This window comes from Tenrec ecaudatus, chromosome 4 (genome assembly GCF_050624435.1).
Source record: "Tenrec ecaudatus isolate mTenEca1 chromosome 4, mTenEca1.hap1, whole genome shotgun sequence".
In the NCBI taxonomy this organism is placed as follows: domain Eukaryota; kingdom Metazoa; phylum Chordata; class Mammalia; order Afrosoricida; family Tenrecidae; genus Tenrec; species Tenrec ecaudatus.
In genome coordinates, this window is record NC_134533.1 from 12,359,507 (window position 1) to 12,373,972 (window position 14,466).

At 58.4% G+C, this 14,466-nt stretch overlaps 2 protein-coding genes across 3 annotated transcripts in view; one reads left to right on the forward strand and one right to left on the reverse strand.

Annotated features, from left to right (window-relative positions):
* The first annotated feature begins 66 nt into the window (after window positions 1-66).
* TMEM258 (transmembrane protein 258) lies at window positions 67-3,044 on the forward strand. Its single transcript, XM_075545632.1, has 4 exons — window positions 67-161; window positions 1,492-1,601; window positions 2,104-2,249; window positions 2,928-3,044. Exons 1-3 carry the CDS (start codon window positions 159-161, stop codon window positions 2,228-2,230), a joined length of 240 nt encoding a protein of 79 aa, XP_075401747.1. The 5' UTR covers window positions 67-158; the 3' UTR covers window positions 2,231-2,249; window positions 2,928-3,044.
* Window positions 3,045-3,549: 505 nt separating this feature from the next.
* The window catches only part of MYRF (myelin regulatory factor), a 36,028-nt gene continuing 25,111 nt past the window's right edge, over window positions 3,550-14,466 (reverse strand). The window contains exons 15-26 of one of the 2 annotated variants that reach the window (XM_075545634.1): window positions 13,669-13,829; window positions 13,508-13,580; window positions 13,222-13,310; window positions 12,918-12,986; window positions 12,235-12,320; window positions 11,994-12,137; window positions 11,563-11,814; window positions 8,955-9,042; window positions 7,787-7,861; window positions 7,417-7,522; window positions 5,922-5,996; window positions 3,550-5,784 (exon numbers count right to left, since the gene is read on the reverse strand). In XM_075545634.1, the coding sequence (XP_075401749.1) occupies window positions 5,704-5,784; window positions 5,922-5,996; window positions 7,417-7,522; window positions 7,787-7,861; window positions 8,955-9,042; window positions 11,563-11,814; window positions 11,994-12,137; window positions 12,235-12,320; window positions 12,918-12,986; window positions 13,222-13,310; window positions 13,508-13,580; window positions 13,669-13,829 (1,299 nt within the window). In that variant the 3' untranslated portion in view covers window positions 3,550-5,703. Of the gene's footprint in view, window positions 5,785-5,921; window positions 5,997-7,416; window positions 7,523-7,786; window positions 7,862-8,954; window positions 9,043-11,562; window positions 11,815-11,993; window positions 12,138-12,234; window positions 12,324-12,917; window positions 12,987-13,221; window positions 13,311-13,507; window positions 13,581-13,668; window positions 13,830-14,466 lie in introns of both variants that reach the window. The other variant, XM_075545633.1, reaches the window with a different exon arrangement.

A 14,466-nucleotide genomic window follows, 5' to 3' on the forward strand; every position in this document is an offset into this window, starting at 1 on the left:
ACTCCGGCTTCCACTACGGTCCGGCCCCCATTGCAGAACTACAAGTCCCACAATGCCTCTTGCTAGGTGTTCCCGCCTCTTCCGTCTGGACTGGGCGCCAGTTCCTGCCGACGTGTTCTTCCGGTGGCGAAGCGGCGGCGGATCCAGTGCCTGGCAAAATGGTGAGAGGGTTGAGGAATCCGGCTGTGGAGGCCCCTTAGCCTCCGCTCCGCCCCGCGTTTCTCTGGCAGAGACTTGAGGCGGCCGCGGTCCACGGGGTGCGAGCTCCAGGAGCCTCGGGCCGAGATCGAGGGGCGGCGAAGGGAGGACCTTCTTCGCTGTGGACTTTTGGGCTGGAGTTTTGAGCACACCAGGCTTCTGATGGCGAGATGTGTGCGAGTGGGAGGACGCGGGGGTGGCACTTTGAATACCTTGGAGCCTTTGCCCAAGGTGCTTTCTCTGTGGAAAGTTCTTCCCGAGACCGAACTCGTCCCCAGCCCCGAGCAAATGTCATCTTGGCGAAGCATTCCCCAACTCACGGGCTCCTGTCTTTTCTCTCCCGGGAGCTCCCCCAGCTCGGTGCAGCCCTCTCACCACGGTTCACGGACCTCTTTGTTATCTGCCACGCTTGCTAGTGACCTCCAGCTGGCGCGCCTCTCGCTCGGGGATGATGTCTATTCATCGTTGTATTCTGGGCCGGCGGCGAGAGGTCCCATAAATGGCAGCGATTGTCTTGATCATTTTCGGGCGTGGGCTGGGGGATCAATGTTTGCTGAATTGGACGCCAGTGTCACCCAGAACAATGGAGCCCGTTGACTCCTCCGGAGTTTGTTATGTTCTAGATGCTCAAAGGGGGTGGTGGGGTGGGGGCTGATGGGTGACAATGGAAATTAGCATGTGTATAGAACCTTACGTTTGTAGCTCCCTTTTCTCTCAGGCATTTTTGCATCAGCTTCCTCGCAGACTTAGGAAGATAACAGACACCTATTGAGTGAGAGCTAGAAGCCTTGTCGTTCACCATCTTCCTAAATCCAGCCCCAACCCTGGGAGATAGATATTCTGATAGCCACTTTGCACAATCACGCCCACCAGTCGTGCCAGAATCCGAATGGGTGTCTTGTGCCTGTTGTACCATCCTTGTGCCATGGGGAAAACACTGAATTCAAAGATGAGGGCTGGGTACCAGCCCTGGTTCTGTGACTTCCGGATGGGATTCTTAACCTGGTTTTCTGTAGACATGTAGGTACCAAGTGTTAAAAATGGTAGGCTGCCGTTTTTCTTGGGTTGTCTTCCCAAGCAGAAGGCTGTGCCTTTTGTCACGTTGCCATAGGAGTCAAGGACCTCCAAAAATGTTTAAGAACAACAACTTACTCAGCTGTCTTTGTCTCCTTGCAAAGGCCAGGTTTGAGATCATTGTCATTGCTTTTGGTATTGTCATTTGAACACTGTCCCTTACTGCGACCCGTTGCAGTTGGGGGTCCTTCGATAGCTCTGACTTCATTTCCTCCTTAGGAGCTCGAGGCCATGAGCAGGTATACCAGCCCGGTGAACCCGGCTGTCTTCCCCCATCTGACTGTGGTGCTCCTGGCCATTGGCATGTTCTTCACCGCCTGGTTCTTCGTGTATCCTTTCACTGAGCAGCCAGTGGGTGGGGGGGTGTCGAGGGCACCAACAAGGCTGGGTGCATGTCCCCTGCCCGTTTTGTACATGGGGTTGGGGGAAGAAGGTAAAGGAGCTCAAGGGGAAAGCTTTTGATGCCCAAGGTCAGCTGTGGCCTAATGTCCCAAGTTCAAGTGCACTCGGTTTGCTGTTCATGTTTCCCAAAGGGAAGCAGAGGGTTGAGGGGAGTGGAGGTTGGGAAAGGGTAAGGGGGTGGCGCTCAGATGTCAGGGGGTGGGCAGGAGCCAGGCCCAGCTTCAACACTGCTTACTTGCTATGTGACCTGGGAGGAAAGTTGGCCTAAGCCCTGCAGGCCTCATTCTTTCATGGTGGAGGGCTGGGCTGGACCACCAGGACATTTCTTAGGTTCCTCTGCTTTCACGGAGCCCTTATTGTAGGCCTTGCTGTTCAGGCCCTAGCCTCCTGCGCCTCAGCCCTGTGCTTCACCTTAACAGCCTTGACCAGTTATGAGGTGACCTCCACCAAGTACACTCGGGACATCTACAAAGAGCTCCTCATCTCTCTGGTGGCCTCGCTCTTTATGGGCTTTGGGGTCCTCTTCCTGCTGCTCTGGGTCGGCATCTACGTATGACAACCCCCAGCCCCTCGGGGTAAGAACCTCACCAGGATTGGGGTACTTGAGTTCCCAGGGCCCAGCCTGCAGAACCCTGCCCCCACCCCCATCAGCAAGGTCCTTGTGCCCTTCCCTGATGATCCCATGCCTAATAGACAGCAGGACGGACAGGGACACTGGGCACGTGCCGCTTTTCCTCACTCTAATGGGAGTCCCTGGGTGGTACAGATAGTACAGCAAGCACCTAACCTCTAGCCAAGAAGTTGGTTAGGGTTCGAATCCACCTAGAGGCACCACGGAAGACAGGCCTGGCAATCTGCTTCCAGAAGGTCACAGCCACGAAAGCCTTGTGGAGCAGCCACCCCATTGAATGGAACTCACAGGGTCGTCATGTGTCAAAATCGGTCTGACGGCAACAATGGGGATTTTCCACACTGTCCCAAGGCCTCAGTCTCATGGGCGTGGGTTGGGAGGGTATCCCCCGTCAGGCTTGGTGCAAGCTTCCTGAGGGGCTACCTTGACTTGGAGACACTGCTCCAAAGGGGACAGGATGGGCACATCAGACTGGCTGCAGAAAGTCAACAGGCCCCCAAGAGCCCATTTTGGGCCGTCAGCTCCAAAGGCGTGTGCCTGCCAGCTCTTGGTGTGCCCCAGAGAGTCAGGGTTCAGGGAGGAAGGGCAGTGAGCTCACTCTGAATCTTCTCTCTTCTTTCAGGCACCAACCAGCAGCTTCACTGGATTCCTCCTTTTGTAAATTACACTTTGGGCCTTTTTTTACCCTTTCTGAAAGAGTTGCCCCTATGCTCACAATAAAGGCAGAGGTGTGACAGTTCTGTCAGGTGTCCTTCCTATGGAGGTGCTGCTGGACCCGGCCCCACCCCTTCTCGTTCCCCACTTGCCCTTAGATGATTCCTGCCACTCTCCTCCTCTGGGTGGGGGGTGTCAGGAATGTCAGAGGGGCATCTGGGTCCGGGCCTGCCCTCTTCCCATCCCTTCTAGATCAAAGACTTCTAGGGACCTGCACCAGTCAGTTCTGCCCTGGGCCAACCCTTTCCTCTCCCTGCAGCCGTCCTCCTCAGGGCCCAGCACCTTCATAAAGCCTTGCTGCTCCTGATCCAGGAAGGGAGGGCAGCAGTCCAGCATGAACATGGCATGTGCCCCCCGAAGGGGTTGCTGAACTCTGTTCCCAGTCCTGCCGTGAGGCCGAGGATGGCATATCCCCGGCAGGGTCCCCAAGCTTCCGGCCACCTCGTGAAGAGCCTAGCATTCTCGTTGGGCTGGGTCCCCGTGGCAGCCCTCTCGCCCACCGGACACTCAAGAAGAGACGGGAGGCAAGCTCAGATACAAAGCAGTATTTATACATTTATTTATATATGTATATTTACTCCAGAAACAAAAGAATGGGACAGGACACAAGCAGGCCTGGGGCTGCCCCCCTTGGTTGGTACAAGATAAATATGAGTCAGAGCTCAGGGAGAGGAGATGGGAGTTAACTTGGGGGAGGGGGGGCGCCTTATGCAGACACAGGCTTATAAGGGGGCGATACCGTGGCAATATGAGTCAGAAGGGACTAGAGGGGACACACAAAAACAACTGCGGGGGCAGGGGGGCAGCACTGTTTTCTGGAGCCCAATGTACAGCTTGAAGCTTGACGGAAGGAAAGTGGGTTCCAGGGGGGAGCGGGGGCCTGGAGCCAAGGACCCCCTCCCCCAGGGCCGGCTTGGCAGCCCCAAGCCTTCCTGAAGTCCCTGTACCTCAGGCAAAAGGCAACTTTGGTCCAAGGTTGAGCCCACACACACACTCAAGCAGCTTGGCCCCAACTCCTGCACCAGGGCCTGCTCTCCTAGGCCTGGAGACAGCCAGCTGCTCACCAGATTGGGGCGGTGCTGGGTCCAGATGGGTTCCAGGGGGAGGTGGAGGGTCACTTTCCAGTTACCAAGGACTGGGGCTGGGGAGTGCTTACACTGCCCCACAAGCCCCAGAATCCTAGCCCAAGGGCAGAGATGCAGCACAGGCTTTAGGGAGGGAGCCCCTAGTGGCAGGTGGGATAACAGCAGGCCTAAGCTGGGGAGCCACGTAGTTCCTATGTCAAAATAAGGGAGTGGTATCCCCTGGTGGCACAGTGGTTAAGCACTCAGCTGTTTGTCGGAAGCTCAGCTTTTGAACCCACCAGCCAAGTCCTCCGGAGAAAGATTCTTCTGGCAGCCTCGAAAACGCCCAGGGGCCATCCTTGGGGGTCCTGTCAGGCTCTTCAGTGTCAGCTCTTGGTGTTCTCTGTCCAGGCGTTAAGTGCTTCAAGACCCACCAGAGAGGGGCCTGCAACCCTCAGGCTGCGACCAAGGGCTTCCCACAGAGAGCCCTCTTCAAACACTGAGAAGGTGGTGGAGCCCACTTCTGAAGCCAGGACAGACATCTCTAGCAGATTCCCTACCTAGGTACCCTGGATGTGGCCTCAGGAGGCTCTAGGCTCATACTCAAGAGAAAGCATCTTCACTAACCCACCGTGCTGCTCCCGGGAGGCAGGGCAGAGGTGGGCCCACTGACAGCTTAGCTGGCCCAGCCGGTGCCCTGGGAAGGCTCCACAGGCTGGGAGCTGCTACCTTGTCCTTCCAAGTATCACCTCTGGGCTTTGAACTCCACCCTCGCACTCCACCCTTCCCTGGTTTAAGTGCATTTTAGTAATTACTTCATTAATAACCACAAAATCTATATGCATCCACCTCCCAGCAGAGACTACCTGCTGCCTGGCAGGGATTGCTGCTCCTCTGCTTAGTGAGGGAGAGTTCCCAGGGAGCACTCCAGGTTCAAGGGCCCTCTGGCCTGTACTGGTGCAGGCCTGCGAAGGGCTGGGGGTGGCTTCAGCCGGGCACTAAGGGTACATAAGGCACGTGGTCAGTCTCCAACCCATTCAGGGCTGGCCTCAGCTGCCCTGAGTGCTCTCGGGAGCCAAGCTCTCCCAGGGAGAAGAGAACCCATAGGCCATGCTTAAAGCTTAGAAGTCCAAGTCCAGTGTAACAGTCATGCCCCAAAGTCTGAAACCCAGACCCCCTACCCTTCCAGGGAGCAGCTGCTCTGCCCACCACTGACTCATGGATCCAGGGCCCCTGCTGATCTCAGAGGCAGGTAGGTCCTCTTCCCAAAGAGGAGTGGCCCCTGACCTCTATAGGGGAGGTAGGGGCCAGCAGGGTCTGGGACAAGTTGGGGTACAGGCTATCCCCTGCCTCCAGGGCACTGAAGCCAGCCCTCTACCACACCCGGACCAGAGATAGGTGGGCTTCGTCCCGGCTCCAGGCCTCCTCTGGCTCGGGCTCGCTCTGCTGCTGGGGGCATGCGAGGGGCTCCCAGCGGGAACAGCAGCTCCAGTGTGAGGACTTGCGTTGTGCCCAGTGCTGGCTTCAGCCTCTGCAGAGGGGGTTCCAGTGAGCAGAGAGCTGGCCAGCCAGGCTCCAGTGTAGCATCCAGCGGCCCTGGTGCCCTGCCAAGGTCCACACTCAGTTGCACAGGCGGGAGAACTGGAAGTAGTAGTTGGTGGCCGCCTGGCCCGGGGCCTCTGCGCTGCAGTTGGCCTGACCCTGGGTGGAAGGGACAAAAAGAGGCGGCTCCTGGGGTTGTTCCAGTCCGCCCTTGTGTTCTGCAAGTCTCTTCTTCCCAACCGCCTCCTCTCCCAAAGCCCCTGGCTGCAGTGCAGGGACGGGGCACCTGTACTCACCAGCGGCGCCACCCGGAAGTGGTAGGTGAACTCTCGGAAGGATGGGATGGTTATCAGCCACTGGTGGGAGGTGCCCTGTGGGAGCAGAGGGAGGGGTCAGGTCTGCCCCCGACCTGCAGCCCTGGGGGGAGGGCAGGTTTGGAAGGGGCAGAAGCAGAGGGGGCTTTGAGATGTGTGGGCAGCAGTGGGCTTGCACCGCCCTGGGCTTGTCAGGTGGGCAGCCCTCACCTGGCCCTGCCTCCCGTCTATTTCAAACAATGGCTTTTCCTCCCAGCCACCACACCGCAGGCCAGGGCCTCACCCCAACCCATCTCACAGGCTGGCAGGAGCCCCAGCAGTGCAGTGGTTAAGCGCTCGGCTGCAAACCGAAAGGTCAGCAGTTTGAACCCACTGGCCGTCTGTTTCCAGAAAGATGTATAGCCTCAGAGGTCTGGCTCTGTAGTGTCCCTCGGGAGCTCGAAGGCCGGGGATTGTGATGGTGGAGTCACAGGGCCACCCTGGGGCTATGGCAGAGCTGGCATTCACAGCCAGATCTAATTGGCTTGCTTCCATTCAGGGCAACATGAGCCCATCCCGGGGAGCTTCTGCTACCTGCCTGCAGCAGTGGCTTGGCCTGTGCCCCCATAGGCACCTGGCTAGGCTCCCCCTCCACTACTCTGTGGGCCCCAGCTCTGGGGTCTCCCCCTCCCACCTCAGTATTCCCCACTCCACCTCTGTCCAGTAGAGGGCCTGCGACAGAGGAAGCACCAGGCTGGAGCCGAAGTGGTTAGAAGTTAAGAGATGCTAGAGGGAACTCTGGTGGAATAGTGGTTACATGTTGGACTGCCAGTCTCAAGGTAGGCAGTTTGAAACCACCAGCCCCCGCTGAGGGAGAAAGAAGAGGCATTTTATACCCGTAAACAGGTACAGCCTCCGAAACCCACAGGGGCAGTTCTGCCCAGCCCTGTAGGCTCATCGTGAGTCAGAGTTGATGTGTGTTTGTGTCTGAGAATAAGGAGCAGTGTAACTTCTGGTCACATGGCCAGAGAGGACCAGTCAGCGACAGGCCCAGACATGGGTTCCCAGATGAAGCCTGAGGGCGCTCACAGGGAAGTTTGACTTCAGGCCTGAGTCTCAGGGCCAGACCTGACAGTGACCACTTCAGTGACTTGCAGCCCTCCTCACATGCCAGCTCTGCCCACACAGCACCCTCCTCTGCCGCTGCCCCCCACTCCTGCAGCATGGTCCCCCTTTCTGCCCTGGCTGTCCCCAAACCATTCTTCAGTTCTAATCTTGAACGTAGCTTTTCCAGGGAGAATGACCTGATCCAGAGACCATGCCAGTTCGCATTCCTTCCCTGCTGGTGCCCATCACCATGCCCCTCCATGCTGGCCTTCCCCAGGCCACGGGGAGAGGACAGGTGGGCCCACATCCCTGACTCATGCCCCTTCCGCTCCGACTGGGGGGCCCAGTTGTGCCAGGAAAGGGGAGACCCTGAGGCCCAGCCCTGCCCTACCTGGGTGTCCTGGTGGGTAGGGAGGCTCTGGGGGAAGCTCCCCTCCTCACAGGGCTCTTCCTCCGTCTTCAAGCCGCACAGCACCACGGACACGGGGGAGGGGGAGCTGAGGGTGGTGGGAAATGGAGTTACAGGGTCTTCATCCCAACCCGCTCCCAACCAGATCTCCACCCCCAGCTCACAAGCCAAGCCCCACAGCACTCTCCATGGCCCAGTGACCCCGCAGAGGGGTGTTGACGGCCCGGGGGGGAAGTAGTTGAGCACAAAGTGAGCATCCCTGTTCGGTCACTTCCCCCAAAACTCCTGTGAGGGGGCAGGAGGGGATCTGGGGCCATGGGAATACCCCCCACCGCCAATCCCCAGTACTCACTCCATCTGCAGCGTCAGACTCAGGTGCAGTGGGGTGCTGCTGCTGACGGGGATGTGGTAAGTGAAGTTCCCGGGCCTGAAGGGACAAAGCCGGCTCCTCAGGTACAGGCCACCTGCTGCAGCTGCCCCACCACCCCCGAGTCCCCAGTGTACGCAGGCACACTGCGCGTTATTACGCTTCCCAGGTAGCGCTTCCTGTTCCTTTCTGCGTTGTTTTCTTTTTCTTTATAAACTGAACCTTTGTGGCAACCCCGAGCTGAGCCGGCACATCTTCCCCTGCTGTTTCCCCCAACAGCTCACTTCATGTCTCTGTCACATGCATGTCACCCCATTTCTGACTTTTTCATAACGCACCCGGACACTTCATAGGCGACCTAAACCCACCACCACCAAGGGGATGGCACTCTCATAGCCGCCCGGCAGGGCAGAGCAGAACTGCTCCTTGGGGTTCCCAGTGCTGTCACGCTTGATGGGGGCGGACGGCCCCCAGTTTCTCCTGCTCATCCACTACTCCCAGCGGCCCTACAGGACAGGGGAGAACTGGCCCTGTGGGTTTCTAAGGCTGTGACTCTTTACGGGAGTAGAAAGCCCTGTCTTGGGTGGGTGGTGGTTTCGAACTTCTGACCTTGTGGCTAGCCATCCGACTTGCACGAACCACCACCAGGGCCCCTTTACGGGAGCTCAGACTCACTGCCATCGAGTCGATGGTGACTCAGAGTGACAGACAACCCCTCTTCCTGTTCAGGAACTACTTGTCGGGACCCTACAGGGCACGGTAGACTTTCCCAGGGGAGTTTCCGATTATAGGAGAAAGCCGTTTCAATCTGCTGGCCTGTGGTTACCAGCCCAGTGGGTAGCCATCATGCCCCAGGGCTTCTGGGAGCCAGCATCGCCTACGGCAGCAGTGAGTTTGGCTTTTCATGAACTACAGTTGAGCACAAAGTACTTTTATATGCCCTGCAAAACAAACTAACAAAACTACTACTACGTCTGCTATACTGCGGTGGTCAAGAATACAACAAGCAGGAGGTCTGCCAGTCCTGAAGTCCTTCAGGTCAGCACCCAGGGGCCCACCTGGTGGCGGCAGCGCTTCTCTGAGAGGGGCCAAACGGGAGCACCTGTCATTGGAGGGGCCCGCCCTGAGGGTGGAGGGAGGGAGCCCCGCCCACCTGCAGGCATCCCCAGGTGCGCAGTACTGAGAAGTGATGGGCATTGAAGTCTCCAGCACTTGGATGGAGGTCAGGGCGGGCACTGGTTCTGCAAGAGACAGGTTGGGGTAAGGAGCGCAGACAGGTGAGAGCAGCCGCGTCCTTCCTTGCTGGACTTGAATCCGTCCCATTGGAGCCTGAATGCATTTCCAGTCCTTCCCAAGCCCCCTGGCTGGAGGGGTCATATGCCTCGTCTTCTCCATGAGCCCCGGGGACTAGCCAGTTCCCAGGAGCCGGCCTGAGAGTCGCCTCCACCCCAGGAATGGGAGCCCACAAGGGCCACCGGGAAGCCTTTTGCCACCAGCAGGGTGCAGGGGCCTGCCCTCCCCAACTCAAGGTTCAGTGTTCAGCTGAGAGTGTGAAATAGGTCGTGTCGGGGGGGCGAGGATATTTACCCCACACCGATCAGGTTCCCCGAGAGCCAGTTTTTCAATATTTGCCAGCGCACCTCTACGGGTGAGTGAGCCCCTCCCGGCCCCCGACGAGCTGATGCAGTCTAGTGCTGTGTGATGGGGGTGGTGGGAGAGAAGGGGAGACGAGATGCTTTCTCTGTTCGTTCACCCTCAGGCTTGCTGCTCTCTGACAATCCTACCCAGAACGCCCCCCCCGCGCCGCTCGCGCGCCCACACACACACACTAGGCTCTAGGAGGCACAGTGCTGAGCCCCAGGGGCCCCAGCAGCATCAGTATGCCCTTTGGGGCCACAGCCAGGCATCTGATAGAGGCAGGATGCCTTCTTAGTTCTCTCTGGGCAAAGTCCTCCTGCCTGTCGAAACAGCGCCAGGCGGCTGAGCGGAACCAATGAGCACTCATCCAGGAGCCCAAAGGAGGATGTCTCAAGCCCACCCAGAAGTGCCTCGGAAGAGAGGCCTGGTGATGGCTCTCAAAAGGTCACGGCCTGGAGAGCCCCACTCAACAGCAATGCACCACAACTTCAGATTCTGGGGTGGGTTCACGTAGCCTATTTTAGTCACAGAATCATTAAGATCGCAGGATCGCATGGACCATAACCATCTGAGTGACGTCCAGGGTCTTCAGAGCTTGCGGGCAGCCCCCTAAGATATAACTATTGGTCTCTCCTCACCCGGAGCAGAAAAGAATGAAGGAAGCCAAAAGCTCAGACAAGAAACTAGTCCACAAGACGATCAGACCACGGAAACCAGAAGCAGTAGATGGTACCGAGAGTTCGCCACAGAAGGCCCCGGACAGAATGGGAGAACGCAGACCTAGACTCACGTTCCTAGGAAAGGCCAGACCTTACAACAAAAGGGACCCCAGAGAGACTATCGTTCCAAGGGATCCTTTGAACTTGGCATGAAGCCACTCCTAGAGGTCACCTTTCCGCCAAACGATAGAGAGGCTCCTAAAAGAAACAACATCACCTGGGAGTATGAGATCTCTTAAACAATCAACTGGGAGACCAAACCGTCAACATTTGCCCACTAGCAGAGGTGGCAAGGCAGGGTCAAAGCTAGACCGATGGAAACCGGCCAAGCTGCAAGGAAAGAGAGAGAACACTGAACATAGACACGTGGTAGGGAGATAACCAGTGCCCAGGGGCAAGCTGGATAAGAACTGGGAACCAAGCTTGCCGTGTAAACTTTCACCTTACCCCCCCACCTACACACACACACACACACACACACACACACACACTTAAAACGCTAAGTATTTTCAACAGAAAGACATCTTTCATAAAAAACCCAGTAGCACAAGTATGTAACATAAAGTGATGGTTGGATAAAAAAGTTTGTGGGGAAATGCCAGCATCTTTCAATTCCACTTCTCCATGGACTTTGGGGCTTTTCTGCAGCCCCCTCGGACTGCTTCTGAGAACACTCACTTCCAGCATCACCTCTTCCAGGGAGCATGCCCTGCTCACCTCTCTGACCTGAGTCTGGATTCAGTCCACTGCAAAGCTGCCCACAGCATGTTCTTTGGGGGCAGGACCCCTTCTATCACCAACACCCCAGCCACAGACCAGACTCGGTTAAGGCAGCTGGCCAGCATCTCCCCTTGGGGTGTCCAGCACTTTCCATTTCAATCTCGGTCCAACCATGCCTCCCGGGTTGGTTTGGTTTGGTTGGTTGTTTTCTTTTAAAGTCACTAAAGTGAGTGAGGTGGCCTAGTGCCTACAGCAAGGTTCTGGTCCCACAGTAGCCCTGGAGGGGACCTCAGAGGAAGCCACTTTGAAAACCTGACTTCAGAGGTTCTCTTTGTTAAAAGCAAAAGTCTGAGGCCTGGGGAAAGGTTGGCAGGGGGTGGGGTGGGGTGAAGGAGGTACAGGGGCTCCTCCTGGCCCTGGGATGCTGGCCTGGGGGCCAGGCAGACCTAGGACCTAATCCCTTGGTTGTGGGCTGTCCACACTGGGCAGGTCCCGTGTCCCCTAAATCAGCTTCCTCTGAACAGTGGCATTGAAGATGAAGATTCACAAGGCCGATCCCCATCTACCTGATTTGGCATCCACCTGCCTCCATGCCTGTCTGTTATACCGGCTCAGTAAACATCTGTACACCGGTGACAATGGGCCCAGCCTGGGAACCAGGTGACAGGGAGGAGGGGCAAGTACCTGGTTGGCTCTGAGGCTGAGTGGGCTGGGCAGGACTTGGGCTGGACTGGGGGGCGTCTCGGCGGGCACGGCCGTGAAGAGCAAGGCTGGGGCTGTTCTTGGCTTTGCCCTGTCCCCCCGGGTAGGGGACTGCAGGGCTGGCCACGGGCTCCAGGCTCTTGGGAAGCTTGGAGTGGCTGATGCCATTGGCTGAAAGGCCCCAGGACTTGGCTCTGATGTTGGTGACTGGCAGCAGGGCCATCTGACTAGGGCCTGTGGGTAGAAGCAGGGGCAGGCAGGCTGAGAGGTAGACAGGTGGCTGCCCCACTCCAGCTTTTGAGGCCTTCTCTTGGCTCCCCTGGTCTGCCCCTGGGCCTCTATGGGGCTCCAGCAGTGAGTTCTTGGGTCTCTCTTTGGATTCACCCCAAGTCCTGGACCCAAGTAGTACAGACCTGAGTGGTTGGTGGTAGGATCGGGGTCCGTGGTGGGGCTGGGGGGCAGTGAGGAGCAGCAGACGACTGGGCAGGGGTGGCTGGAACACAGGTCCAAGGTACGCATGGCTTGGCGGGGGGGCGAGCTGAGCAGGCCAGTGGTCACTGAAGAAGTGGGAAGGTTTGTGAGCCCCCAACCCCAGAACACAGTCGCTTCCCACCTCTCCTGGCTTCTGTCTGCAGGCCTGGCCCCAGCATGTACCTGGCAGCAGAGGAGACTGTGTGCTGGGCAGCCCAGCGGGCACAGGGGACTGGCGAAATTGCGTGGTCCCAAAGCTCTGACTGGACCTGCTGGGGAAGTGGGGGCTAAGCTTAGGGGGAGGGGGGCCATCAGGGGAAGACAAGGCATCCCAGAGAAGCAGGAGGGGCTGAGGGCATGGTAGGCAAGGTGGACAGGAGGCAGCACGGAGGGCAACAGGAGCCAGAGGTGGGCAGGGAAGCTTGGTCCAGACACGTACCATGGGCACATGGCCTTGCTCCCCCCAAGGTGCTGGGGCCGGAGCAGAGCGAGGAGACAGGAAGTAGACACGGCAAAAGAGCTAAGGGAGTGCGGAGAGGAAGGTGGTAGGAAGAGGTGCAAGGAAGGAGAGAGAACACACAGTGAGAGACAGCCCTGCGAGCTGGGGGCGCAGTGGGCCGAGAGCCCGGAGGCCCTGCCCAGCCCTCCTCTGACCCAGGGCCCCCTGACTCTCAGAAGCCCAGAAAAAAGCATCAGCTTCAGTAAGGACCAGGTAAAGCTACCCACCCTCCAAGGAGCCCCCCTCCCCCCACTCCTTGTAGGAGAGAACTTGAGGCTGGGCCCTCAGAGGAGACGGGCCCCTGGGCCCCTCTGCTCTGGGGAGCCTCTGCTCTGGGGCACCGCTGCCTTGGCCTCCCGGGACGTACCCATCAGCATCCACTAGGTCCTCCTCGGTCCGTAGGCTCAGTACATACAGAGTGGACATGGACACAACACTGCAGGCCACAGAAAAGGGGAAGCATGAGGCTGGGACCACCATCCAGTGTCCCCATCCACCCCCAAGGGCAGGCCCGTGATCCTGGGGCCACAAAAAAGGGTCTGTTACCCTCCTCGCCCAAGATCTCAGCCCCTGACCTTCCGGGCCATGCCTTTCTCTGCCCCCCAGTCTGACTGCACTGGGCACCCGAATCCCATCCAGCAACCCCGGCCGCAGAGCCTGGGGCAAGTCACCTGAAAGTCATGACCAGGACCAGGGCGATGATGGTACCCTGTAGGAAGCGCTGGCTGACGCAGGCCTGGTCTGGGGCCACGGACGATGACTGTGCCAGGGGGGGAGGGCGGAGAAGGGGGAGCCAGGGGCATCAGCCAGGTCCACAGTGAGAGCTCAGGGACAGAGGGAGGGGACGGGAACATGGGGACCTGGCAGGGCGAAGCAACTGGGGAGGTCCCAGCTGGGAGAGGGGCTACGTGGGAACTGGAAGCCACAGTCCAAGCCACCTGCCAGCTTGCCCCTTACCTTGCTGGCCACCTTGGGGGGCCTCTTCTTATGAGGGACGCTGCCTGCCCGGCTGAACTGGCTCCCAGCGTGGCTGCAGGAACAGGCCAGGGCCAAGATCAGGGATGCCCTGGGCAGAGGCCTTCACTCCCTGCCTGCCAACCCGGCGTCCACACCCCCACCTGAAGGCGCCTGAGCTGCCTGAGGACTTGAGGCTGTCGAGGCGCCGGAGCTTGGCCAGCTTGTGGCTCCAGCGCTCCAGCTCGTCAATGCGTGTCTCCAGGTTGTCCGTCAGCCTGCACAGCTCCTTCACAGCCCCCACGTTCTCCATGAAGATGCGTTCCTGCCGGCAGCAGGCGAGGCCCTCAGGTGAGGGACCTGCCTGGGCCAGGCAGAGCCTCCCCCTGCCTGGACAGCCCTTCCGTTCTCAGTCAGCACCCCCGCCCCCCACCACCACCAACTGACATGAGGTCTGGGGCCTCAGCACTTGACCATTCAGCTGTGGCTACATCGAGGTGCCAGGCATGTCAGGTGGTCCCACACCCTCTGCGCCACCAGACCAGCCCCTCGAATCCCATTCTGACCCACGGTGACCACACCACTAGGATTTTCAGTGCCATTTCTTTAGAAGTTGAACGGCAGGCTTTTCTGCCTGGCACCTCTGGTGGCGCTTCCCCTCCAACCTTTGGTCAGAAGCCAAGTCCAGTTAGCCCTTTACACTCTCATGATAAACGCCCCTCCCCCTTATTTAAAAACCACACCCAGTGCCACCGACTCGACGCCAGCTCACAGACACCCTATAGGACAGGGTATAACTGCCCCTGTGGGTTTCTGAGATGGTAACTCTTCATAGGAAGAGAAAGCCTCATCCCTCTCCCATACAGCGGCTGGTGGTTTTGAACTGCTGGTCTTGCAGTTAGCAGCCCAATGCGTAATCACTCAGCCACCAGTGCGCCTTACACCACGTGTTCAGGGTGGGC